This window comes from Camelus ferus, chromosome 1 (genome assembly GCF_009834535.1).
Source record: "Camelus ferus isolate YT-003-E chromosome 1, BCGSAC_Cfer_1.0, whole genome shotgun sequence".
Classification (NCBI taxonomy): Eukaryota; Metazoa; Chordata; class Mammalia; order Artiodactyla; family Camelidae; genus Camelus; species Camelus ferus.
In genome coordinates, this window is record NC_045696.1 from 11,463,850 (window position 1) to 11,491,568 (window position 27,719).

Genomic DNA, 27,719 nt, shown 5'->3' on the forward strand with positions numbered 1-27,719 from the left:
AGGGCATGGCCATCAGGGGATGAGGGTTCAATCTGTGTACTATAGTGCAAGCAGTGCCTCTACCTTGATCAAGTTAGATGTCCCACCTGGCATGTTCAAGCTTCTCCAGGTGCTGGCTCAATTCTATTTTTCTGAGACTTGGGTCAAAGTCAACTCGATTATTTCTTTTGTTGATTTAGCAAATTTTTTCTTGAGCCCCTGCTGCATGCCAGGCTTTGTGGGGGCTCTAGGGACTTTCTCTGCTCTTAAGAACTCACAGTCCAGAGTGGGAAAGAGACATTCAAATAGTCCCTAAACAAATGAAACCCTGCCAGTGGGACAAGCCCCAGGATGCAGAACGTGGTGTGACAGCCCGCACTGGAGGGGTGCAATCTAATGGCAGAGGTCAGACAATGGCAGAGATCCAGGAGAACAGGAGCCTGCCTTGGGATCTGAAGATATATAGACATCAACTCAGCAGAAAGGGGTGGGGAGAACATTCTGGAAGAGGGAACAGGGCGTGCACAGTCCTGGCAGCCAAGAGAGCACAGAAGTTAGAAGACCCATTGGACAGAGCACAAAGCAAGAAGCAGGGCTGGGGCTGGGGATGTGAGGGGTGGATGGGGCTGGGAGAGGAGACTGGAGGAGCTGACAGAAGCCGGTCCAATCCGGGACATGGTGGCCACGTCACAGAGTTTGCCTTCCAGGATATGGAAAGAAGCCTTTGAAAGTTTCGAGCAGGGAAGTGACACGGTCTGACTTGAGTGTGAATAGCTCACTCTGGCTAGTGTGTGGAGGACAGAGTGCCAGGCAGTCGTGGGGAAGGAGGGAGACCAGTTAGGAGGCTGTGGCAGCGGTCCAGGCAAGAGGGGAGAATGGGGATGGAGAGAGTGGGGGCGGTGCTGCTTCTCAGGGTGAGGGCAAGGAATCAAAAGGACTCCCGGGTTTCTGCCCTGTACTGAGGGCGGGGCTGCCATTTGGAGACAGAGACTAGGGGTCAGGAGAGAGGATGGTTCCAGGTGTGCTAGATTTGAGACATCTTGCTTATGCAAGAGGAGGCTTAGTTAGCAATTGGCCAGAGGCGTCTGGGGCTCAGGGGAGCCTGGCCCCTACACCATCTCCACCTAAAAGCCATGTGTGTGCTTGCAGCTCAGCCCCAGGCTGCACATCCCCCTCCAAAGGCTCACCTCCAGCCTGGGGTCAAGGCGAGGCCCACTCAGGCTGCTCTGAATGCACACCCCTCCCCACTCACCCCTGGTGTTCCTTCCTCTTCCCCCACCGCGGCTCCTCCCCAACCCCACATCTCCAAGCAGAAGCCACATCCTCTCCTCATCATTGCCAGAGACCTATGCTCCCTGTCGTCACTCCCCCAAATACACGCGATCTCTTTTCTGCCTTTGCCACTTCCTCCAGGACGTCTAACTGCTCAGTTGTCACCACGGACCGTTTTATACTTGACCTTAACTGTGTCCTCCTGGGCACCCTTCCCTCCTGGGTCTCCGGCTGCTCCGTCATCTTTGACAGTTTCTCTGTCATCAAAGTGTCTCCTCTGCCTCCCTGAACCATGCCATCCTCCAGACTCTGTCTAGATCGGTCAGCCTCACCACTCCCCAGCTCCACACCTTGCCCACCTCCACACTTGGGGCAGCCACTTTTACACGTGGCATCTGGCAGCTCTGTACCCCATCACCTGCATCACCAGGTTGGCCTGGGTCGTGTCCCAATTACTTCCTGCTGTCACCAAGGAGCCCAGAGCAGTGTTCAGTCACCACCCCCCGGCCCCTCAATGCCTCTCAAAGACCCAGGAGACCTTCCTTCTCCAGTGACATGTGAGGCTTGTGGAATCAGGGTGAAAACTTATGGGTCAGAAGAGGGAAGAGGCAGTGGACAGGCCACCTGCCTCCCACTGAGCATGGAGGGCGGGTCCCTTTCTGATTTCTCCTCAAATGAAGGAATTCCTGGGTGTCCCAGGAGACGCTCTGGTGGCAGGGGGACTCAGGCACATGGAAGAGGCTCTGGAGGGGAAATGGAAGTGGGTTCCGTTTTCCATGGAAAATCACTGAGAAGGCAGAGGAGCCGCACTCAACAAAACAGCAAATGAGGGTCCCTGGGGGCACCGGGCTCCAGACCCCGGATCTGAATTTCCCAGGCATATTCTCTTAACAAGCGTGTATCTGGGGTCCAAATTTGGGATAATATGATACAAGTCTTTACCCTGAAATCAAAGAACCTTGGTATTTTCTCTCAGGTATGTTCTAGGTAGGTAGCATCCAGCCACCAAGGACAACTGCCTGGAAAGGCTTGATTCCATCTGACACTTTTTGCAGTTCCTCATCTTACTTTCTTCTTCTGATACCCAGTGTTACCTTCACTTCCATTTTTCAGCATCTCGTTTTCGCCTTTTGGAGCTCTGCCAGTGGTTTCCAACCTTGACTGTTCAAGGGAATCGTCCAGGGAGCTTTAAAAAAATACTGACCCCCACCCCCACCCCTTGAGATTCCACAGAATCAGTTCAAAGTGCGGCCTGGGCATCCGGATGTTCAAACGCTCCCCGGGGATTCGAATGTACGGCCCAGCTAAGAACCACAGTCTGGAGACTGAGCGATGGTGGTCTGGCTATAAACCATGTCTCAAAGGCTCAGTTAATTAAGCGAGTATTTGCCTTTGGCTACTTCTGTGTCCCATAATGATTGGTTTCCTTTCCACTCCACCCCCACAAAAATGGAAATTCACTCTTCCGGAGAGCTCCTGGTCTGTGTTTGGGGGTCACTCACCTCATAGGGCTCCTTGGTGGGCCTGCACTTTTCTATCTGATAGAGCTGGGTCTTGTAGCAGACACTGTCCTGGATGTCAGATTTCTACCAGAGAAGAGGGGAAAAAAAGCCTGGCTTAACTCATGGGAAGCAGAAATGTCCATTAAGCAGTCATTAATTTTTAAACCAGCGCTCGGCTGAGAAAGGGCAGAATGTGGTTGGCAAGGCCCTTAATTGCAGTGCAAAGCCTCATCGGAGGTCAGCCCGTAGGAGCCCGGGGAGAGCGCCGGGCCCAGAGTCAGGTGACCTGTCTCTGTTACTGGCTCTGCCAGGAGAGGGCCAGGCGGCCCTGGGCTCATCACTGCTCCTCGCTGGGCCTCAGCACTCTCACCTGTGCGAGTGAGAAGACCCCTCTAAGACGTGCAAGTGGAGACCGAATATGTGAGCAGGGAGGGACAACTTATTTTATCGAACTACTGACTAGGACACAGATCTTGCTTGTTTAAAAACAGCCCTAGTTCCTGCCCCCTCCCCCGCCCCGCCCAATAAAAGTCACATCCATTCATAATAGCGTTTCAAGAAGACAGATAACCACCCCTAAGATGACCCAGGAGCATGACTTAGGTGTAATGCTCTTTGGTGGCAGGTGTAATTAAATGACTGATTAATTGATCAACCAACAAATATTCATGGGATGCCTTTACAGGCTCTCCAAATTAAAGTCCAGGCCTCTAGGTCTTAGAAAGAGGAAACAAGAATCAAGGGAGAGGGGGAGAAATGACAAATAATTAAGGTATAATATTTACTTTTTAGTTCACTAGTTTCACTCTCAAAATTATACGTGTTTGTTAGTAACTAGCGAATGATATTATTAACTGGGACAGTGCAATGACAGTAGCCTTGTGTGGAAATTACTATCAGACCAGATATGACTGTCTGTGGGGAATAATTCACTCTTAAAAGCAGCCACCCACCTCGACAGTGGTTCTCAGACCAGCTACGTCCTATGATTTAAGGGTAAATTTTGAAACAGACACAATCAAATAAGAACCTTCTCCAGTTAGAACTACATTAGTTGAGTTTCTGGGAACTTCTCAGCAGATAAAACCACAGAGCTCTGCAGCCCTGCAACATTCGCAGCCCTGATGCTGGGCAAACAAAGCAGATGGCAAGACACCCGGAGAAACCAAGACACAGCCCAAGAGCTTCAGGCAAACCTCTCTTACATGGGAGGAGCCGCGTGATTGTTTAAGGGCGCGAGCAGCCAAAGTTTGCATCTGTAGATGTGGAGGTTGACATAGAAAGAAACTATTTTTAAAGCGAAAGCCCCTCTATCTTACTGATCAGTAGCCAGAGAACCAGTTCTGCCAAAAGAAGAATGTCTGAATCTGCCAGCTTACTTGAGAAAAGAGCAGTGTCATCCTTTAAATATGTGAAATCGTGAACTTTACAGCCAGTTTCGTGGAAACACTTTTTAAAAACTACTTTTTGAACAAATTCATCATTTCAAACAGAAAATCAGTGTGTTGACCCTCCTCTGTTCCTTCTACTTGAGAACTACTAGTCTCCTGGCACGGTGGCCCCCCCAAATGGTGTGTGACCTTGAGCTCATAACGCGTGAAAAAGTTGTCAGCAGGCACCAATAATACGTGCATATTTATTTAAAAATTATAAGCATGTACTGTACTAATATATCACGTACACTATAAAATATGCAATAAAATAGGAATTTTAAAGGATAAGATAAGGAAGAAATATAGGGCATATGGTCTCCTTACAGAAGAGAAATGAGAAACAGCTTCAAGCCTAACATGTCTTTTATGCTCATCACCATAGGTGAACGGAGCCTCTGCACAGTACAGGAGAATCTCTTAATCACTCCTATTGCACAATAAAATGATATAATTAACACACTACGTGTCAAAGGTCCTGGCCTCCACGTCTCTCCGGCAGTAGCTTTCCTGTGACCATGGCACTGTCTCTGAAATCTAGCCTCAAAGTTGCATACCTGTTTCCATCCAAAGTGTCGTCCCATCACTGCTTACAGAGTGTTTTATTTTCCCCCCATAAAACATTACTCTTTTTAAAAAAGCCTTTTACTATAGAGAATGTCTCTTCTTGTCTACATCTTTCCTTTGGTGTTTCACCAAATAAAAGTTGTTCTGTGGGTAATTTCCTGTTGAAGTCAAACCTGTGATGGACCCTAAGCTGAATCCACTTAGAAACATCAAGACTGCTGTTCAGTTGTTTAACAAAACGCCCATAAAGCTCCTTCATCTGCTCGGCAATGTTTTTCGAAATGCCTCCCAAATCTATTTGATAACAAGAGACACATTCTCACCATCTTGTCTTCCGGGCATCATTTTGGTCATTTTGGTCATTTCTGCCTCATCAGGGAGAATATCATTTCCCCAACTGTCAGTGGATTTTTGTCCTTCGCTCTAATATAAAAGCCTCACAAAAGGTTTCTAAGACTATTGTTTAGTGAAGTTTTGTGATATCCTGGGCTATCACGTGACTTTAAATTGCACTGGAAAACTTTAGAAATTCGTCTTCATGTTCTGGATTGTAAATGTCACAACAGGGACAAACCCCCACAATCAGATCTCAAGGCGCCACAGACACGGGGTGAAGATCATCCTTCAAGACAGTGGGTATGAAATCAGCTTTCAGATGGGCTCCCTGACAATTCCAAATTTCTCGGGCTGGCGTCCTGTTAGATCTGGTCAGCCCCCGTCACTCCGAGTCAGAGAAACAGAAGGAGTGATACACAGGATCTATCACTGCCTTTGATCCAGTTTTCTTTGCAGAATTCTTTTTTAGCCATTGTCCATTTAGAAAGAGTTGACTGGATACGGAAGCATGTAAATTCCCTTACCCAGGCACGTATGCACTGCAGGTGGCAGAAGGATGAAGGTGCCCAAAGCAAGCGGGTACCACCATCCCCCCCGACTCCCAGCTGTACCTCCCTCATCTGCAACACATGACACCTGGACTTTCTGATGCCCAGATGGAGTGAAGGGGCCAAAGTCAAGCTGGTGAAGTTCCATTTCATTCTTGTTTTCTAGCAAAGTAAATGTAAACAGTGGCTTTCTCATACCCCGAGCTTTAGAGGTGAATGCCTGAGAGCCTCTGCTCCCCAACCTTTAAAGCCACACACGTCCCTGGTGCCTTTTAAGTGAGGAACCCAAGGAGCTACCAGAAACTGAAGGAAAAAGAAGCTCGAACCTCTCCCGAGTCTGCCCAGACCTTCACTCTGTGGGAGAACATTTGAAAAACACCTCAGATCAAAAGCGCTCTCTGAGAAGCAGGTTTGGGTACTATTTTCTCCCACGTTCAGGAAACCCAGCCTTACATTCGCTTCAATTAACAGCTCAGATCAAGTGTCAGCAACCGGGAAGGAAACACTTTGGGTGTCAGAGCTCCTCTTTCCTCAGAGGGTAAAGAGAGCCGCCGTGGGGCCCCACTCACCCCTGACAAATAGCGCTCGAGTTTCTTGTTTAGGAGGAAGTAGATGGCGAGGATGTGACAGGCACGGTTGGACAGCACTGTGTTGATCACATCACTGTTCTTGTAGCCCAGCTTCTCGGTCATGTGCAGCACCACGCTGGGGCTCAGGTCTTCCAGGGAAATCCTGCTCGGCAGAGGGACAGAGGACCAGTCACATCTCCATCCTCCCTGAGAGGCCCTGGGGCCTGCTTAGTGATGCTCACAAACATGGCAGCACAGAGACCCCCACCCCCAACACACACACACACACACACACACACGCCCCCCATGGACAACCACATCCATCATTCACTCTTTCATTCACTTGACTTTTTATTATGAAAAATCCATGTACAGAAAAGTAGAAGGAATAGTACGATTACCCTACGTGTGCACCCATACATGGCTCTACCCATTGTTAATGTGTCACCATACATGCTTGCTTGCTTTATTTATTTATTTTCTATAGTATTTTGTATCCCAGACATCGTGACATTTCATTCCTAAACACCTCAGTGTGCATCTTTAAAAACCAAGGGCATCTCCTGCAGAATCACAATACCATCAAAATACTCAACAAAATTCTAGTATGTCTTCATCTTCTCTGATATCTAGAGTATATTCAGATGTCCTCAATTGTCCCAAACGTCTTTGCAATTTGACATTCTTTTCCCTTAAAGTGTATTTACTGGACATGGGCGGAGCCCGCACTTAAGTTGGGTGGAAGCTGGTGTGGGAAAGGAGAGTGTTCAGGAGCCAGTCCAGCCCGTGTTTAAAGGAACAATGTGAGCTTACGAGCTCACAAATAGGGGATCTGGGGCTCAGCCATAAAGTAAGATGCTATTTGAGAGGCAGCGAGTGTAGAGGTTCATCTAGACACTGAACTAGGCTGCTCGGGTTTGAATTCTGGGGCTGCAACTTTTGACAGAACCTCAGAACCGTAACACCCGGAGAAACCACACAGTACACCCCCATAATGGTGCAGAAGAGGAAGCCGACTTGCCAAGTCCACAGGCCAGTTAGTAGGGGCAGGAAGGGCAGACCCAGGTCTGCTGGCCACCTTCCACCACCCTCAGTGTAACCTACGTCGGCCCTCCCTCTGCTACATTTGGCTAAGTGCCGGCCAAAGAAAACACACCCAAGAAACCAGGAGGTCTGCCTTCTTCACTCCTGATGGCCACAAAATGACAAATGCTAGAAAAAAGGTTGAGTAGGGTTGGCATGATTAATGGTTAAAAATAATAACGTTTGTTTAAAAAGGATACACTTACTTGAAGACTGCCAAAGCACTTAACACAGAAAGCACAACTGTTTGAAACTAGCCGGTAACATCCAAGTGTGGGCAGGCCTGCCTTTGGTCAAGGAGATCACCACCCCCACTTGACCCCACCCCTGGCCAGTGAGATCCCTGCTGTGCCCCTGACATTGGCCAATCAGACCATGGCTTCGTGGCCTCACCCCTAGCCAATCAGATCATGATTTTTGTGACCCTCCCTCCACCCCTGACCAATCAACCCACAGCTACATTGGATGACCCCACCCCCAGAAGGCCCTGGCTATCTGACATCAACCATGGTTCCCTGGGGAGCAGGCCCTGGAAGGGGTGCCACCCGGGTGGGGCTGGGGAGTGGAGGAGAGAGGAGGAAGTGAGCAAGGGCAGACACCCCATCTCTGCCCTTCATATCCTTTGTCTTCAAAAACACATGAGCTCTGCCAGCATATAGGCTGTGGGCTGACTCCTGACTGAGAGGAATATTTTAAATATTTTCAATAAGCAATGTGTATATTTGGTGCTTTCCTGTGTCAGTTACTGAACTTGTATCATCGCTCCATGTTTGGATTACAGAGACGATGGTAATAAAATGTTCCGGAACACTAGGTATAATTCTGAGTAACATGAATCCAATTTTATTCCACTGAGGTCTAATTCTGTCCTGCGCTACCATTGGCCTCCTTCCCCTCCCACCCATCACCAGCGCTAACTACAGGTGTGGGAGACTGACCAGGCCCAGGCAGCGCAATGGGAGGGGGCGGCTTAGGGTCTGCTCTGAAAAAAATGTCAGCTCCCAGAACAAGGAGGCCAGCCCGGCACACGGCAACATCTGTGACTGGCTGGCATGAACATTTATTACAAAAAGTTTACTTTTAAAGACATTTTCCTCTTGCCTCTTGGAAGTCAACCTGGAGGCCCAAATGAATGAACAGAAGGCTTTACAGAAAAGTGATGTAAAGCATGGGACCTTTATTTTCTTTCTTTCCCAGAAGTAAAACATTGACAACACCTAAAATAATTAAATCTGGGGCTACACATGTTGGGAAGCTATAAAATAGACCTTATAAAGAAAATATTCCTTTCCTGGTCACATAGCCTTACTCCATTTATCTGTGTGCTGGTAAAACCAGAAAGATAATTATCAAAAGCACTTTTTTGCCTTATATATTTTTTTCAAAATAAAGACTGTAGAAATTAACATAACTGTACACCAGCTATATTTCAGTTAAAATAAAAAGACTGTAAATAACACGTGTCTTCCCCAATAGTTTACAGTTCTGGTTTCATTATTTAAAAACCACACATGGATTTGGCTCTAGTATAAAATGAATAATGGGCTTTAACCAAACAGTAGGCACTGAGCTGCTGTTTTCGTTAATATACAAGATTTTAACCATTTTTACGATCTACCTAATTAATCACGTGTAGCCTTTATGCTTTTGACCAAGTCCAAATGCAAAAATTATCAATCTGGCAAAGCCAATACAGATTACTAGAATTTAAGTTTTAATCTACAAAAGCCTGCCTATAACCCAGGGAGAAGGTACAAAATGAGATGCCAGGGCATGAGCCTTCGTGGATGAAGACGCGGCCAGCAGGGAGGGAGGAGGCTGTATTTAATACCGGTTTCCCTTCCTTCAACAGCTGCCCCGTTGAGTGGATTGATTATGCTCATTTTGACAGTGATTACATTAGGTTAATGACTCATTTGGAAGCTACTAATGCCTCCTCTTTTAACGGAGAGCATACCTGTGCGCTTCAGTGCGGTGTGAGCCTTGGGAACGAGGCATGGGTCCTCGGCTCTGCTTTCTGTTAGGGTAATAATCCTGGTGTCTGTTTCAGATACTAGACCAGACCGAGCCAGCACTGGAAACCAGCAGTCTATTTCCAGGTTCCCTTGGTAACCTGAGTAGCCTAGACTTCGTTTAAATTACCTCCCATGGGTGAAACGCTAGAATTCTAGAAGGCAGCTGAGTGAAAGCACCCCACCTATGGCCAGGCGAGCATCAGTGTGGCCCAGTAGCCTAGATGCACATCCCACACCCCACCCCCAGACCCCCTGAAGTTCTCCTAGAAGGTCCTCCCCGAGGCAGAGCCCGGCCTGCCCGTCTCAGCTGGAGACCTCAGTGCTGCCTCCTTCATAAGGCTTGTGGATGCTTCCAGACCTTCCTGGGCCTTTTGAACATGCGATCATAGAGGACACCTCTTTCCCTAGCCTGTCAGTCCCCCATCTGTCCCCCCTCATCAGTGGTTCTTCTGTCTTCATCTGAGCTTCAGATCTAGAATGTGCAGGCCATTCTCGGTCTGAAGGAAGAAGGACTCAAGGTAGCTCCCAATCCTGGAGGGTATCTGACCCACGTGGTCTTCATGTTTGCTCTAAAGTCACCAAGGTGAAGAGTTAGGGTTAGGGTTAGGGTTAGGGGTCCTCATTCCCTCCCTCCGGTGAGTTAACAGTAGGTCAAATGAGAAGGAAAAAAGTACAAGGAAATGTCTTCCTTCCTGTACTTGTTCTCAAATCTGGAGTCGACACCCCCGCATGGGGACGCGTGGGCCATCAGGTGTCCCTCAGGGTTTCCGCGCTGTGCATTCCGGCCTGTAAGCCTTCCTGAAAGAGCCCTCCCCATGGAAACGGCCAAGGTGCAGCCTTCCTGGGAAGTCCACAGGGAAGCACGGCCTCGAGGGCTCCTGCTCCTGCCCTTCTTCCTGCCCCGACACTGTAAGGCGGGGGATCCAGGACTGCAACACACATCGGAGCAAAGAAGTGGCAGAACAGGAGCCCAGGGGTGATCTGAAAGGGGAGGGGGCAATTCCACAGGATTCTACCTGATGCTGGCAGGAGAGCTCTTGAGTGGACCACACACGCAGACACACACACACACACTCAAGCCATGGCTAGTCTAAACGGTCCCTTTGTGTGAATTAGAAAGAGGCACCACTCTGGAGAGATGTAAGTCCTTACATCCTCAGGGACAGGGTTGACCATGGGAGTGTGGCCTGGATTTCAGCCTGCACCCACCCGCCTCCGGGCACCCCCTGCAGGGTGCGCTCTGCACAGCCGCCTGCGGTGGCCCTGTCCACACCTCCTCCTATGCGCTGAGGTGGGCTCGTCTGCGGGCCTGGGGGTGCAGAGGGGGAAAGGGCAGCCAAGAGAAGATGCAGCTCTTCCCTGAATCACATACAGCTTCCTGTCCAGAAGTATTCAGGGCTTGTAAGACAGGGCCCATCTTGCCCAGGAAGGGGTCCCTCTGGGTGCACTGGATTACCTGTTGGGATAGGTGACGTTACATGGCACTTTGCCCATGTAATTCTCATTGAGCCAGCGGTTGGCCAGTGCTTGCTGGATGTTGGGCCTCTTCACAGGATCTGGTTCCAGGAGAGAACGCAGGAAGTTCACAGCTCCTGGGAAGACATTCGGCAAAGAACGGGCACATGTCACAAGCTGAACAAAGACTCAAGGCAGGCGGCCCGCCACGCCGCCAAGCCACGGCTGATCTATTTTCTGGCTCTCTGGGTACCACAAGTCCTGAGTTTAAGATATCTATCCAAGGGACGCACCTGGGACGTGGTAAAGCAAGAACCAGTGTGGGTCTTCCCACGCCCTGCACTTCCCAGAACCACCGGTGGTCTTTTCTGGAGGCTCACCTCTAAAGGTGAGCCAGAGAGGGATGAAAGGAAGTGAAAAGACAATGCTTGATCGCAAGGTAGGGTTTTGAGGACTCAGAAAGGAAACAGAGGGTAAAGACATTCTCACTTAGACCCTCCACTATGGCCTTCACCACTGATGCCCAGAGTCTCAAGAGGACAGGGACGTCCTGCTTTCCTTCTGGGCCCTTCTTTTACAGCCATTCTCCGGGGTCACCATTTACTCCCCAGACTCTGTGAACGGACGGTGCACTTAGCTGAGCCAGTCAGGGCAAAACAAATCCAGAGAGCCAGACTTGGTTAAAGTGTTAAGTAAACTCTGTAACAAGGACTCCAGTTTTTAAATTTTAGTTCATGGACAAAATTCATGCACTCTAAACCCACGTCAACCTGCTGGGCCCGCTCCTTTTGAACTGTCTTGGGCACAATATATGCCAATAAAGTTTGTCCTGACTCTCTAGCCCACCGAAGCTCGCTGCAGCACATCAGTCATGTGGACCGTGGGGTGTAAACAAACGATGTGTGACATGATTGACAAATCGTGAAATCCTCACCTCCCCTTCCCCTTTCATCCCAGGCAAAAATGGTTTTTTCAGATGCCCTGTTTTCCTTTCATTAAATAAACATGTACAGAGCATCTGTTGTCCACCCAGGCATTAGTGTTAGGAAACTGATCTGTCCCTAAATGGAACATTTGTATCCTTTAAGATTATAAGAATAGTGAGGAGGGTATGGGTCAGTGGTAGAGCACGTGCTTAGCATGCAGGAGGTCCTGGGTTCAATCCCCAGTACCGCTATTAAAAAAAAAAAAAAGGTTTAGAACAATGGAGACAACTACACAACATGGAAAAATATGTTTATAATGCACATGAAGGTCACAGCCTCCAAAATTGTTCAGCACAAGAATATGCAGGTTCACATACGGAAAAAGAATCCCAGGGATTATTTCAAAATGAAGATAGGTCTGTTTTGCTTGAGCTGTGGGATCGTGATAGTTTCTTATTTATACTCGTTGTATGGAGCATTGTGATCACGTCTTTGCAAGAGAAAAAATACATGAACTCCAATTTCCAATATACCAAATGATAGGTTCTGGAAAATAATCTTCATTTGCTTGGTCCCCAAACTTTACTGTTCTTCTCTCCAAAGCTGTTTTTCAGTTTTCTAAGATAATCTAACCTTTCGAGGAAAAGTCATAAAAATTCTCACTTTCTCACAAGCTTTAGTTGTCATTTTAAAACTGTCCTTTACAGACTGATGCGTGTGACTGTCAACCATTTGTTGCAGGGTAAAAATGAAGGCATCAGAAGAGGGGCTAATAGGGATGCCAGAATCAACCCAAGAGAAATACCTTTTGCTAGGTCATGCCTCCAGGTGGGTTCCTATACCGTTGATGAGGTCACCAGAGGGTCATTTCCCTTTGAAAACGTAGTGGGTAAAAGTATATGTGTAGACGTCAGAGCAATCATGCGTTACATTTAATATTCTAAGTTTTATAGCTGGGTCTTCAAATAAAACTTTTCTAAAATGTTCTTCAATAGTCTGAAAAGCAAATGGGGCTCCAGAAGAGGGGTTCCTCTTGTTGGACCCTCTTCTCCCTTCTCCCGACTCCCCTCATTGTAAGAGTCATTAGGATGCTTAATCAGGGGCATCTATTGGTCAAAGAAAAGACACCGGCTTCATGAATTGAAATGGGGAGGCTATTCAGTTAGCGATGTTTCTGAGACATCTCTGTTGCTTACCCTCAAAGGACCTGAACAGCAACCCAGGCTTTTTCAGAGTATGATTAACCAGAAGAGCTAAGAACAGACTGGATGTGCGTGTTAGTTCTATTTTCAGAACCAAGCACTCTGCATCTTCACAAATTGCTGATGAGCACAAGTAATTTTAGTTCAGATCTCCACTGGTGAGTTTTCTTTCTTTGGACATCACAGATATTGAATTACTACCCGAAAAGGACTTTAAAGACATCCTGAGAGCCTTTGAAGTTTATGTTAGGGTCTTGAGTATCTCTATGACTCAGGAGCAAAAGGGATTAAGGTAGTCTCCATTGTCCTGGAAAGCAGTGGCGGGCATGGCTTCTGATCCAGTGCTTGGGGGTCTCCATTCAGACCTAAGCATAGGGACGACCCACATGGGGCGTGCTCCCGCTCTGTGCTCCACGTCACAGAAGGTGCACATTCTTTGGGTGCAAAACCTGCTTTCCTCCATGAGCATCAGCCTTCCAAAGCCTGGACTGGCTTGTGTGAGCACCCTGACCCTGTGTCTAGGGAAAGAGCCACAGGAAACAGACAAAGCCATCGGACTTTCATGCAGCCCATGGGATGCAAGCAGGGTCCCATCCCCACCTGAGGCTCTTCCCTCATCACCTCCCAGGAGAAAGCAGCATCAACAAGTATTGGACCGTCTAGCCTTCTTGGAAATCTTAATTGGTGTTGGCTCATCCCTTGCAAATGCTAACATCCCACCTTCAGCATCAATTCAGTGACTTCACGGTACAAAACCCTCTTGATTTAAAGTGAGTGCCTGGCATGCATTCTAAGAGCCATCCTTGAGGCGTCGTGATGGAAAAGCAAATGTGGAACCGATGAAAGGCAGTCACGACTCTGTGATGTAAAAGCACCAACAAAGCAGACAGAGAAACTGTCTAGAAGCCAGAATGGGAAAGCTCCCAACAGCTTATGCTTTCAACCCACATGGTAGAGAAGAGGGGCAATTCTTCGAAAGCGCGCAGAATGGGCTCCCAAGGGCAAGAACGCTGTGCTTTTTTTCAGCTCAAATTTGGCAGAAATTCTTCCAACTTAATCTAAAAAAGAGTACTATTATAATAGACGTGGCGAGAGCACTACAAGTATGAGTGACAGAATCATCAAATTAATAAAGATGTGTTAGTGAGACCCTTAAATGGCACATTCTCCAGTTGGACATTTCAATTTTGATATTACTCAAAACAGAGGCACAACAGATGATGCCGCTGAATCTGGGGTGGGGAGGGGAGTGGGGGCATCTTATGCTAAATAAAATAAGGAAAGACAGACAAGCAGCCCAGGATAGTAGTGAAATCCAGGTGTGGGAGTCAAGCAGGTGTAAATTCAGAAACAGAGAAGCTATATACCATCTCAGCTGAGACTCAGTTTCCCCCTTGGATAATAGAACTTATCATGCAGAGCTGTCCTGACAACAGGAGATACTATGAAAAGCCCTCACCCATGGCCATTCAGTAAATGGCAGCTACTCTTGTTACTGGCAAGCTAGTATTATGGGATGTAAACAAGATGGTATCATAAATGAAGGTGAAAAGAAGTGTTGTACACTTGGGGTGCAAAGGACAAAGGGTTGGAGAAGCTGGGGGCTGGCATGAGGGGAGTGGCTGATGCCCCAAACTAAAGTCATTCACTCTCTAAACAAGATAAGATGACCTGGGCATCCTCTGCAGCTCTGGGTCCTGCCGCATCGGGCCAGTTCCCATCCTCGAGTAATCCAGTGAATCCAGTGGGCTGCCTTCCCAGCCCACACACTTTAACATAAGTGTCAGCAACCTCGATTCCCTGAGCAACTACTAGGTGCAAATGTTTGCCTCATACCTGGCACAACGGGTTAAAGCCCGAGGTGAGTGGACATTTACATAATCCCAATAGTAAAAGAATCAAAGGGGGAGGGACAGGTCCAAATTCCCTAATTGTAAAATCAGACCTAGAAATGCAGTTCATGCTTGTTCATGTTTGACAGGTCAAGACCACAAAGTCTAGCAGGAGTGTGAAGGTGAACAAGCACACACGCAGAGCTCAAGGCCAAAGTCAAAACTGATGCTCAGGGCAGGAGCTAGGTGAGGCTGGACACTAACTCCAGTGATGCTAAAATTGCTTGGAACATTTCTAGTTCTTTCTGAGGAACTTCTTTGGACTACTTTTTTTAATAACATTTTCAGGGGTGCAACTTTTACTTCTTTAAGGGTAAATTTAATTGTCACAATAAGAAAACACTTAGAGCCTAGCCTGCCAAGTCTGGATAATAGTATTGGGGTAAAAACAAGGTTGGTGATTCAGAAGCAATGACACTGATTTTCTTGTGCTGTTAATTTACCTGTCCTTGTCCAGCTACCCGACTCACCCCAGTGCTGATCGCCAGGTCCCACCTGCTCCTCCTCCTACAGCCTGCAGCTCACACTGATGCTGTTTGATCAACAGATATTCCTGGCTTTCCACCATCCAGAGTTCACTTCCCCAGCTCATTTAGCTGAGTGAAGCCATGTGACATGTTTTACAAAGTCAGGAGTTATGACTGGAACATGGGTGGGAGAGTTCATTACTGACAAGAGAACTTTTAGGCTTCTCTTTCCCCCTGCGGGGACCAGATTCGTTTGAAATGGTGGCTACCCCAACCATCTGGTATCCTGACTGACTAGGATGAGCAGAACCCTCCAACCCTTGATCCAACTCTCAACAGATATCTAGCATGAATAAGAAATGAATCTTTGTTGTCTTATGCACCTGAGATCTGGGAGCCGTTTGTTACTGCAGCATAACCTGGGTTATCCTGACTACTACAGTGAGAAGCAGTTCCAGTTCTTCAGTGTCTCGTTGGGATTCAAAGTGAGCACTGTCTGCTTTTTCCAGGCATGAGGGTACCAACATCCTCCTACTGTTCTTTGTATTGGACCACTTAGAACAAAACAGCCTCTAAACCATAAAAGGAACTTCAGAATCACTCTGAAAGGTGGCAGGATTTATGACTATATGACTCTTAAAAGAGACTACCTTGAAAGATTGCATTTATTTGTAAACATTAAATCTTATTTGTTACCACAATAAGGTATCATTAGACCCCTATCAGAATGGCTAAAATAAAAAATAGTGAGAGTATCAAATGCTGGCAAGGATGCAGAGAAACTGGATCACTCATGCATCGCTTGAGAGAACACAAAGTGTTACAGCCACTAGGAACAAGAGTGAAGAAATTCTTTACAAAACTAAATACGTGCTTACTGTATACAACCCAGTGATTTCACTCTTAGGCATTCATCTCAGAGAAACAAAACCATGTTCAACAAAAACCTATGTATGAATGTTGATAGCAGCTTTATCTATCATTGCCAGAAACTGGAAACAACCCAGTGTCCTTCAACGGGCGAATATTTAAACTATGGTATATCTCTACCATGAAATACTGCTCAGCAAGAAAAAGGAACAAAGGATTGATACATGCAACAACTTGGATGGGTCTCAATGGAATTACACTGAATGAAAAAAAAAGCTTATCTATCTATCTATCTATCTATCTATCTATCTATCTATCTATCTATCCACACACACATATATATATACAGCATTTTTGAAAGGACAAAAATTACAGAGTCAGAGAACAGGTGAGTGGTGGCCAGGAGTTAGGGAAGGTGGGAAACAGAGAGGTGGCTGTGGCTTTAGAGGGTAGGATGAGGAATCCTGGTCATGGTACTGTTCTGTATCGTGACTGCGGTAACTGTCACGTGGACCTACACATGTGATGAGATTGTACAGAACTAAGTACACAGCGACACGTACATCTGAATAAGGTCAATGGATTTCAGCAATGTCTTGGTGGTGATACTGAACTACAGTTATTTAAGATGCTACCACTGGGGAAAACTGGATGAAGGACAGATGGTCTCTCTGTATGAATCTACAATCACACCACACTAAAAAGGTTTTTGAAAACCTTAACCGCTTTAAAAAAAAAAAAAAACTATCTTTATTCTCTATCCTCTTATCCTGATTTCTCTTATTTTCTTTAGAGCACTTAAACCACCAAACATCACATGTGTTTATCTGGTTGGTTTTTTGCCTCCCCTGCTGATAGGTAAGCTGTATATGGGTAAAGACTGTCTTACTTCTCTTCCTGGTGACAGGAGCGTTCCTAGCACATAGTTGATGCTCAGTACATATTCGTGGAGTAAGTGGATGCACGTGAACTATGGAATGAGTGAATGGCAGTCACAGAACAAGTGAATGCATATGAAACGTGGAATGAAGGCACGAATGTGCTTTCACTGCAGCACTTTCAACATTTCTGAAAGCTCTAAAACCTAAGTATAACAACTCAGTCAACATTTCGCACATTTTCTAACTCCAGGAGTTACGGCTCTCAGTACAGAACTATTTCTTTTATATGGACGGAACTGTAACTCATCTTCCCAAGAACATAGTGCCCTGCTTCGCTATCAGCCTGCAGAGATTCTGCCCTCCCCAGCAGAGGTGAAAGTATGAACCGAACTAGGTAATTACGGACAAGAACACATTTCAGCTTGGACACCATTTGGCAACCATAAATTCTGGGTCAGCTTCACAGACGCTTTGTAAACTCAAGAAAAAAAAAAAAAACCTAACAGTAGTAAAATAAAAGTGCTCTAGCTGAACCATGTATCATAAATTGAAATTAAATAATTACACCTTTTTTTTTTTTTTTTTTTTTTGGCCACAGTGCCTTACCTCAGTGAAGGTGAGTTTATTCTAAGGAGCCAATTAAACGACCATCAAGGCCAAGCCGAGGCCAGGAACTTGAAGTGAATTGTGAACCAAACAAAAGAACAAATTGTACTAATCTGCTGGATCTGAAACCAAACCTTATAGGAACTGTTTACTGAAATGGGAACCAGCTAAAGTTTGAGTGTACTTTCCAAACACACCTGATGACTCAGTCTAATCGAGTAACTGAACCCATGTAGATTTAAACGCTTTTGAACGGGCTCAAAAACCCACATTGCAAAACAAATCCCAGACCAAACTCAAATGAAACTAATATCTCTTTAGAGTGGCTTGCCGAAGGAAGACACAATAGAAATGTGATGACAAACACTGTTTTCAAAGTCAACACTATAAAAGGGTGAGTCTTAAAACAACTCAGCCTCTATTATTTTTCCAATGGAGACTACGGTCCTTCTGACAGGTGTGTTTTGTGCAGGAGGAAGGAGGAAGTTAGGGGATCAGAATTATGACGGAAAAAGGACTGCGGGCAGATGAGGGGAGTGGCTCCTTGCAGATAGGAAACCAATCGTTTCTTGAGACTTCGTTTTAATACTAGGAAGAGATCGAGTACCCTGGACCCTGAATCGGAGTAGCAGGTGCATTACCTGTGGAGAGCTGGGTGGGAAGGGGGTTCATTTCCTTGTCCACCATCTTCTGGTACAAAGCTCTCAGGCTAAAAGGCTCCACCGTGAAAGGCAGGGTCCCCGTCAGCATGGCGTACATGTTCACACCTCTGAAAAGAGAGACACCGGAGCGTGAGACCAGAACCCCCAGGAGAGGGTGACAAAGAGGCCACGGACCTGGCCCGGCGGCAGCCCTGTCGCTTTCGCGTGCCCCTCGATACGCCTTCTCCGTCATTTCCTAGAATCCTTAGCTCTGCCTTGAAACAGCAAATGCGAAAGGCATGGGCGAACTGTGAGGACCTGGACGATGGCTGTAAGAGGGGTTTATCCAGAGCTACCCACCCCCTTCAGGAGGGGAAACTATATCCCTTCCAGAAGAGACATAGGAAACCAGGAAACCAGGCAGGCTGGCCAGACCAAATGATGTGAAAAAATACCTGGGGGACGACAGGAACCTTGAATAAAATTAGTTCTGCCACGATGTGGTTTTCCAAGTGTGGTTTACAAAGCGGAGCCTGGAGGAGGCCAGACCAAATATTCAGGGCAAGACCCTGCACGGAGGGGCAAGTCACAGCCTGGCCAGCCTGCCTGGTTTCCACGCCGCCCTTTGAAACAAGTCTTATACCCCAAGCCGGTGTTTAGCGCTTGCCTCGAATTCTGTTTGGACCTGTAACTAGAGAAATTCCTTTGTGAGGGGTCGGGGAGGGGGAGGGGAAGGAGAGGGGAGGGGAGGGGAGGGGAGGGGTCTCCTTCTCGCTCTTATGCTTTTATATCACTGTGTACTGTGAGTTTCTGCTACGTAGCCCCGGCCCAATATCTCAGATGTGGTCAAAAGGCCTTCCAAATGGGCTTAACTGCTTACGTCCAAAGCCAAACTAGAGAACAGCAACATCTCTTGGAGGATTTTTATTTTCCCGATGTGCAAACCTACTATCATTTTGATGCGATTTCCTCATGGGGATGAAATGCCTTGCCTGCCTAGAGGCCTCAAGTGCTCAAAGTGCCCGAGGGAATCTGTTTTAAAAACAGGCAACAGGATCTCCAGTCAAAGCAAATCCCATGAGACAGGTTGAAATGAAGATCCCTGGGGCCCCATTGCACTGAGGTGCCTCCGAACCACAGTGCTCTGGATAAGGACAGGTCTGGAGCCCCCCAGCTCCAGCCAGAAATCCTTCTCAAATTGCAGACATCCACTGAGACCCAGTTCCTGCTCTGCAAGTCACAGCTGAGTTAGAGAGACAGACACCTCCACATTCATTCCACAAATGCTTTCGGGCTGGCTCTTGGCCCCAGGCAGTGGTATAGATGTTGGCCTTGCGGAGGGAGGACCAGAAAAGGATTCGTCATCTTGGACTTAGAGTGGGGTGAAGGGACAGTCACAAGTAAACAAATAAATAAGCACAAGCCTTTCAAGCAGTGAGTGCAGAGAGGGTAAGAAAACGCTCTGGCTGCTCTTGACCCCAGAGGAGTTCAATTAAGGGAGGGAGAGGACCGTAGTAAGTACGTGAAGACGGGTGGCCTCTCGGGGGTAAGTATATGTGTGTGAGCGTATCTGTCTTTGGCTGCATATGAGGATAAACTGTATAGTCCAAGCACAGAAGGTAAGAATGGACGGAACACAGCCAGAGCTGCTTAGAGCAGCATTTCCCTGTATGTGCCTCATGGAAACCATTCCCTAGGGCAAGAACAGATGGTGGGGGGGGATAAAAGTTCTACAGCCAGATAATGTGGGAAGCAGTCATCTGGCATTAAGGGGAGGAAAGGGGCTCAGGACAGGGAGCAGGAGACTGTGGCAATAATTAGCACATTGAGAATAAAGTCCCAGCGGGAGGGGAGGTGTACAGTGGAAAGAGAAAAGCAAATATGCAATGGAGACATTTGAAGGGGACGAGGCAGGATGCAAAGGCGGAAAGCAGGACGACGATGGTGATGAAGTCGAAGAGGCTGAGAGGGGAGCCAGTTTGGGGGGCAGAGGGAGGGGGTTCAGGGGAGGTGACATGTTTGAGAACCTACGATGCAGTGCGGCACTGTGGGTGTGTCTGAGGCAGAGCCAACCATCCCTGCTTCCGTCAGCCCTGGAGAGTGACAGAGGGAAAGCTAAGAGGGCCTCCAAACTGTATCATTTTTGCATTCGAAGGGGTCTTGGACACAAGGCTCTTATGGCTGGAAACCTCGTAGGACACCCCACAGGGTTGTTGCTGGAAGACCCTTGAAGAGCCTCGGGGTCAAGCTCCCTAAGGCTGCCATTCAGGGCAACTCGATGCACGTGAAGGGGCTTCCAAATACTAAGCCGAAGTCTGTAACTTCCACCCACTGGCTGTGTACACCACCAGTCAGCCGGTCCCTGCTCACCTCTGTGTGCCTTAATCCTGGCTCCAACATGCTTCACCCAAAGCTGAAGCACCTGGTACTTAAATAATATCATTTTTCCCACAAGTGAGTGTTTTATGATACTCAGTGATTCTCCCCCTGAGGCCCATGGACACAACCTCAGGGGGTCAGTAGTCCCACTTTTTTTTTTAATAATTTTTTTTAATTGTAAGGGGTTTTTTGGGGGGTGGTAATCAGGGTTTTTTTTTTTTTTTTAATGGCAGTACTGGGGATTGAACCCAGGACTTCTGCATGCTAGGCACGCACTCTACCACTGAGCTATACCTTCCCCCCACAGCAGCCCCACTTTTGATTTTCTCTTGGAGACACACTAAAACACTTGACAAAGCCCAACCAGGGACATCAGACGGACACTATACTCCTCAGTCATCCTCCACTGTGCACACTTGATTTCATTTCATTTCACCTGCTTTTTGCATTTGTGACTTACCAACACACACTTTTTGCTAAAATATATCAGCTTGATTCTCACAGGCTAATGAGAAAGGAGCAGAGGCAGACTTAATTTGTCAATGGCGTTCCTGTATTTCTATCTGTGGGAAAGAAAGCCTCCTGATGATCTGAAGAGCACAGTGGTTCCCAAAGTGTGGTCCTTTGACCAGGAGCAGGAGCAGCATCTAGGGACTTGTTAGAAATGCAAATTCTTGGGCCCCACACCTTCTGAATCAGGCTCGGGGTAGGGGGGGCTCCCTGCAGGTGCTTTGGATGCACACTCAAGGCTGAGAGCCACTGGGACAGTGAAAAGTGATGAGTGAGCTGGGCCTGAGCAGCTCAAAGAGCCTGTGCCCAGCAGTGAGACTCCCACTCAGACTGCGTACAGCAATTCAGCTCCTGCGGACAGCAGCCATGGCATTTAATGAATGTTGCTACTTTGAATATTTGAGGGTCCTTTTTCATCTTGGTTAGATTTAACTTGTAAATTAGCTTTGGTTTTTCATTTGTACAGGACCCTAAATAAAAGGAGTTTAATTTTACATTTATGCCCAAGAAGTAAAATTTAAATAAAAATGAGAAGTCAACATGAGGGGTTACCAAGAATGCTCTTCCTTTACAAGAAGAGTGGACGATACTCAAGTTTGACGAATGCTGCCCTATTACCTTTCGTATTTCCCTTTATCTTTAGGGATGCTGAGCGTCCTGTCACAGGTGGGGTGCCTAAAATAATGCAGGATGCTACAGGAGGTGGGGTGTTATGGTAATGGGGCAGGGATCCAACTGAAGGAGTTTGGCGAATGTAATATGGGAACAGAGGACCAACTCTAAAATCTTCATGAAGTTTCTTTCTTCAAAGAGTTCTTAATACATTAAACTGCGTGTCTTCTTGTCACCCCTGGCTACAAAAGATGACAAAAATCTCCTCCAGTTACTGCCCCTCTCTGCTACCTGGTGGTGACCACAGATCAAGGAGAAGGATGCTTGTCTTAAAGACAGTGCTGGTGAACTCTGTGGTCAGACCAGGATCGAGCAAGTGGTTTTTACAGGCGTTCTAACTGATTATTTTACCAAACTCCCTCCAGATTTCCATTTCTCTTGGAGGAATTTATCATCAACAGAAACGTCCCATATCTGTAAGGAGGACACAGCTGTTTCATCCAGCGTCTCTCATCTATAAAATGCAGTTAGTAACAACACCTGCTTCTTAGGTTGTACGTGGGTCAAATGAGCTAAGCCACAGAAAATGCTGAATGCTATGCCTGGCAAGAATTGAGTGCCTGATAAATGTGATCTGTTGTTTCATCACAAAACTTTCAAAAACAAGAGATAAAAAGCTGCAAATACATTTGTACCCTATTGCCAAAGAATAACGGAAACCTTAATTAATTAAGTCACACAACCACAGGAGATTTTAAAAGGGAAACCAGATTGAGCATCTCAATTCCCCACCCCGGGAGTTTTCATACACGTTTCATATCTGGATAAAGAGAAATCTAGTCCCTTTGACTTTTCGGAAGTATGTGAGAATACCAAGGGGAAATGTGGAATGCAGTTTATAAACCTCCGTAATCCCGTAGAATTAGTAGGAGTTTCAAAACATGTTCAGAATTTCCTGATGTGCCTTTTGAAACATGGCCCAGGGGCTTTCGAGCTTCTCCACGGCAGACGTGGGGCCCCCAAGAACCACAGATAGTTTTAAAGAAAGTGATGAGATGGCAACAAGCAAATATAATTCAGGGCTTTCCAAGCAGGAAGAAATAAGGGTGAGTCACTGATGGATGGAAGCAAATCCAAGGAGACTGGCCAGGTGGAATACTCCGAGGTCAAAAGAGAAAGAAAAGCTGATGCTGGAAGAAGAGAGAAAGGGGCCCCGGAAACGTAGATGTGGAATCTTTGGGATTAAATCAGGAGCCAAGTTGGGGTCCTGATATTTAGTCGGATACACAAAAATAATCCTTGGAGGAAAAGCCGGGGTATCACTCGGCATCTCTGAAAGGAAAGACCTGGAGACACAGCTCCCTGGAGAAGTCAGCCAGCAACTTTAACAAGACGCAAGGGACAAAGCAACTGACAGAGGTGTGGTGTCAGGGGAGGGTGTGAATACTGGTTCTCAGGGGGCTGGTGGGCAGCCCACTCTATACCAGCGTGCAGCTGAGAGAGCCTTCAGCCAACACAACTTATTTCTGCGTGATTCTTCAAGAAACTGCCTTGGAAAAATTAAAAACAACTCTCTGCCTAAAGGCAATATCCTTCCATCTTTCAGTATCAACTTTCAGTACAACTTCCGCTTTAACGTCTTAAAAGCAGATTGGGAACAGATCCACCCGTTTGGAAAATCTCAAACTTCACGACTTCCCCGTTAAATGGTCTGTGTTCAGCAAGAATTTATTTTCTTGTGGATTTTAAGAGTCCCCCCCACCCACTCCTTTCTTCCTTTCCCCCTTCTGTTTTAAATGCACATGCTAGCAACAAAAACAAAAAGCAAACAACAACAACAAAAAAGTCTCGGATTTTATAACTGAAAAATCTCAGAAGCTAAATAAATCTTCTCTTTTAAAAGTCAGAAGCCCTAAAGGACCTAAAAGAAGCCATCAGCCTCCTCTTTCTGCCTCCTTCTCCTGCTACTTTCATTTTAAGGGGGTGTGAATGGAGAGGAGGCGCTATTTTGCCATATTTTGCCCTTGGAAGTAGCTGATGGTGTCTGGTAGTATTTTTACAAAACACGGCCTGAGGACTGGAACAGATTCTCCCACCCTCCCTCCTGAATGCTTAGGCCTATATGGGGATAGTAGGGCTGGAAACAAGATGGTGCCCTCGGCCAACTTGTCTACCCAAAGGGACAGTGCTGGGACAGAGGCTTTTCTCACAAGGTGAAAACAGACCCAGTGATCGCAGGAAGGTGGTCTGGGCATATCAGTACGACATTCCACTAAGCACCAGGACTTCACACAAACGCTTCCGCCACCTCACACATCCACATGAGACCAAAGAGCAGCTTTGGTGAAAAAAATGTTGCATTCTCAATCCTTCCAGGATAGAATTCTCAATTCCTGTTTTCCTTATCCTTAGAGACTCACCAAAGTTCTCAAAAGGCCATTGTAATATTCTGAAAATTAAGTTAATTTTGATTCTTTTCGTTTAAAAAGTACATCTGCATTAAAGTTCTTTTTTTAATTAGCATATATGCCACTCTGAGGACAAGTCAGTTAGCAATAAAAAAGGTTCGCTGCACCAGAATGAACATTTTATTTTTGTGTCTGAAATTTCAAAATCCATTAGAGATAGAGATATTTCATTCACACGGACTAAGGGAAAGAAGTGAATGAATGTAAAAACATTCATATATGATTCCAAATATGAAAACAATGACCACTGAAAATAATGGGAAACCCTCAAGATAGCAGGTGTCCATCTTCCATTTCCTGATTCACTAGATGAGGAGGATCTTGGGGGTCCCCATTTGTGGGGAGGAGCTTTCTTTAGCAAGGTTTCCTTGAATGACAAGCTGGTTTTCTTCCTAAGTCAGTCTCGGAAGTCTTGAAGAAAGGCCCATTTGTCTGCCAAGGTCCAAAAAAAATTCTGGAGACAAGAGTTTGCTTTTGATTTTGGAAGTGAACCCTTCATTCTGTCGTTGTTTCAGAGCAATAAAAAGGGATGTTTTAAAATAACAGTGCCTGACCCGGGGAGAAGATCGGTCCACTTTCATTCTCTTTTTAAACAGCCTTTAAAATTAAATTCTTTTTGGGTCTTCCATTTCCAATTCTGGCAGCAAAGTCGTGGGCACCAAAGAGAAACCTAACCAGTTTTCCAGACACAGACCCGACCAGTTTCTCAGACATAACACCCCAAACCGGTGGAAAATTGAATTCTTAAAGAAGGCTCTGAAGTTTTGTTTTCTCCAAGATGAAGAGCAAGAGGAAACAGATTTTTCACATCTTCTTGACTTTGCATAGGCTGTTCCCTCTGCCTGGAAAGTTTCCTTTCCTGTTGTCCACCTGGAAAAGTCCACCTCACCCATCAGGAGCAGATTCAACTCTCTTCTGATCCTTCTTGAATTTAAGCTAGCTGGGGGCTTTGTTTGTTCTCTGCACTGTGCCTCCTGACATCCCCGCTTTGTTTTCAGGTGTGACTTACAGGTCATCTACCTACAAGCAGGTATCTTGGTCAACTCAGGCTGCCATAATAAAATTCCACAGACAGGGTAGTTTAACCATCAGAAATTTATTTTCTCACAGTTCTGGAGGCTGGAAATCAGGGTGCCAGCAAGGCCAGGTTCTGGTAAGGTCTCTTTTCCGGGCTTGTAGGCAGCCGCCTTCTCCCTGTGTCCTCACACTGTCAGAGAGTGAGCGAGCTCTCCGGAGCCTCTTCTTATAAGAACGCTAATCCCATCGTGAAGGCTTCACCCTCATGACCTTCCCCCCAAAGGCCCCACCTCCAAATACAAACACTTTTGGGGGTTAGGGCTTCAACATATGAATTGTGGCAGGGGGGACATGATTCAGTCCATAGCAATAGATGAGTGTGTTCAATTGCCAAAAAAAAAAAGGCCACAGTGGGGAGGGTAATAGCTCAGTGGTAGAGCACATGCTTAGCATGCACGAGGGCCTGGGTTCCATCCCCAGTGCCTCCGTTAAGGGGGGAAAAAAGCCACGGATGTCTTGCCACTCCCTCCATCAAGGGGTGGAGTCTACCTCTCGTCTTGATGCTGGGCTCGGCCATGCCATCTGCTTCACCCAAAGAGACGTAAGCAAATGTGACACAGAGGCCTCTTGAAAAGTGCTTATGCTCCAAGGCTTGTCCTCTCTTACTCCAGGGACTCTTCCAGCATCATGTGAACGAAGTTCTACTTGTGGTTTTCTTTTGCTTCTGGTTTTCATGCAGCCAATAATGTATGGCCTACTGGGGACAGCCAGGACTGAGACTGTGGTTTATTGATCTGACCATGGAGTGACCTCTGTTGGGAGGACTGACGGAGACTTACACTCCACTGTTGGGAGAAGGATGATGAAGACTTCAGTTAGTCCGTTTCATCTGTCAATTAGCGAACTTGATTCAGTAAAGGAAATATTTCATGTACCCTGGGAAGGAGAATGGCTCTTGGGATCTGGCGTGGTGAGTTTTTACTCCCCTTGGACCTTTCCTGAGATCACAGAGCTTAAACAACAGAAATGCATCACCTCGCAGTGCTGGAGGCTCAACGTCTGAGAAGCAGGTGTCGGCAGGGTTGGTTTTCCTGAGGCCATGAGGGAGACTCTGTCCCTGCTGGTCCCCAAGCTTCTGGCAGGCTGCTGGCCATCTCTGGCTCCTTGGTTTGGAGATGTGTCATCTGATTCGTGCCTTCATCTTCACATGGCCTTCTCCCTGGGTCTCTCTGTGTCCAAACTTCCTCTTTATAAAAGGACACAGTCATGCTGGACTAGGGTTCACCCTCATGACCTCGTTTAATTAATTAAAGACCCTGTTTCCAAGTAAGGTCACATTCTGAGGGACTGGGGTTTAGAGTTCCAACATATCTTTTTCTGAAGAACACATAACATTTTGTTACCCACCTGCTTACGAGCATCCAATGGCCTCTCATTCCCTTTAGGACAAAGTCCAAACCCACACCTTACCCTCCATCCACAGCCTCCACACATCCTGTTCCGTCTGCCTAGAGCCTTCCCCCAACACCTCCCTCCTCCCATAGCTGAGTCCTCCTCATCCTTAGGATTTGACATTGAGGTCTTCTCAAGAGGCCTCCCCCGAATGTAATTTGGTGCAGCCACTATGGAAAACAGTATGGAGATTCCTTAAAAAACTAAAAATAGATTTACCATATGATCCAGCCATCCCACTCCTGGGCGTATACCCAGAGAGAACTCTAATTCGAAAAGATGCATGCACCCCAATGTTCGTAGCAGCACTATTTACAATAGCCAAGACACAGAAGCAAACTAAATGTCCACTAACAGATGAATGAATAAAGATGTGGTATATATATATACTGGACTACTACTCGGCCATAAAAAAAGAATGAAATAATGTCATTTGCAGCAACATGGACGGACCCAGAGATGATCATACTGAGTGAAATAAGTTAGAGAAAGACACATATCATATGATATCACCTATAGGTGGAATCTAAAAAAATGACACAAATGAACACAAAAGAGACTCATAGACATAGAGAACAAACTTATGGTTACTAAAAGGAAAGGGGGCAGGGATAAATTAGGAGTCTGGGATTAGCAGATATAAACTACTGTACATAAAATAGATAAACAACAAGGTCCTACTGTATAGGACAGGGAACTATATTCAATATCTTGCAGTAACTTAATATGAAAAAGAATATATATATATAACTGAATCACTTTGAGGTACACCAGAAACTAACACAACCTTGTAAATCAACTATACTTCAATAAAAAAAGGCCACCCAATCCTCGTTCCCTGCATCCCCCATCACCCACTTCCTTCACAGCAGTGACCACACTGAATTTACAACTTAAAAAAAAAATTTTGTCCGTCTGCCCCACTAAAATGTAAACCCTCCAAGAAGAAGGACAACAACACAGGAGGAGCAGCAGAGGGTGATGAGGCAGACTCGAGCCCAACCAGCTGGTTGAGTCCTGGCTCTCTCACACACCAGCTG

General features: G+C 46.5%; 1 protein-coding gene across 1 annotated transcript in view; it reads right to left on the bottom strand.

The window, feature by feature from the left end:
- Nucleotides 1-27,719, bottom strand: part of HUNK (hormonally up-regulated Neu-associated kinase) — a 101,795-nt gene that overhangs the window by 13,211 nt on the left and 60,865 nt on the right. The window contains exons 5-8 of the mRNA XM_032476426.1: nt 18,242-18,369; nt 10,758-10,893; nt 6,204-6,366; nt 2,754-2,837 (exon numbers count right to left, since the gene is read on the bottom strand). Coding sequence (XP_032332317.1) covers nt 2,754-2,837; nt 6,204-6,366; nt 10,758-10,893; nt 18,242-18,369 — 511 coding nt within the window. The remainder of the gene's footprint in view (nt 1-2,753; nt 2,838-6,203; nt 6,367-10,757; nt 10,894-18,241; nt 18,370-27,719) is intronic.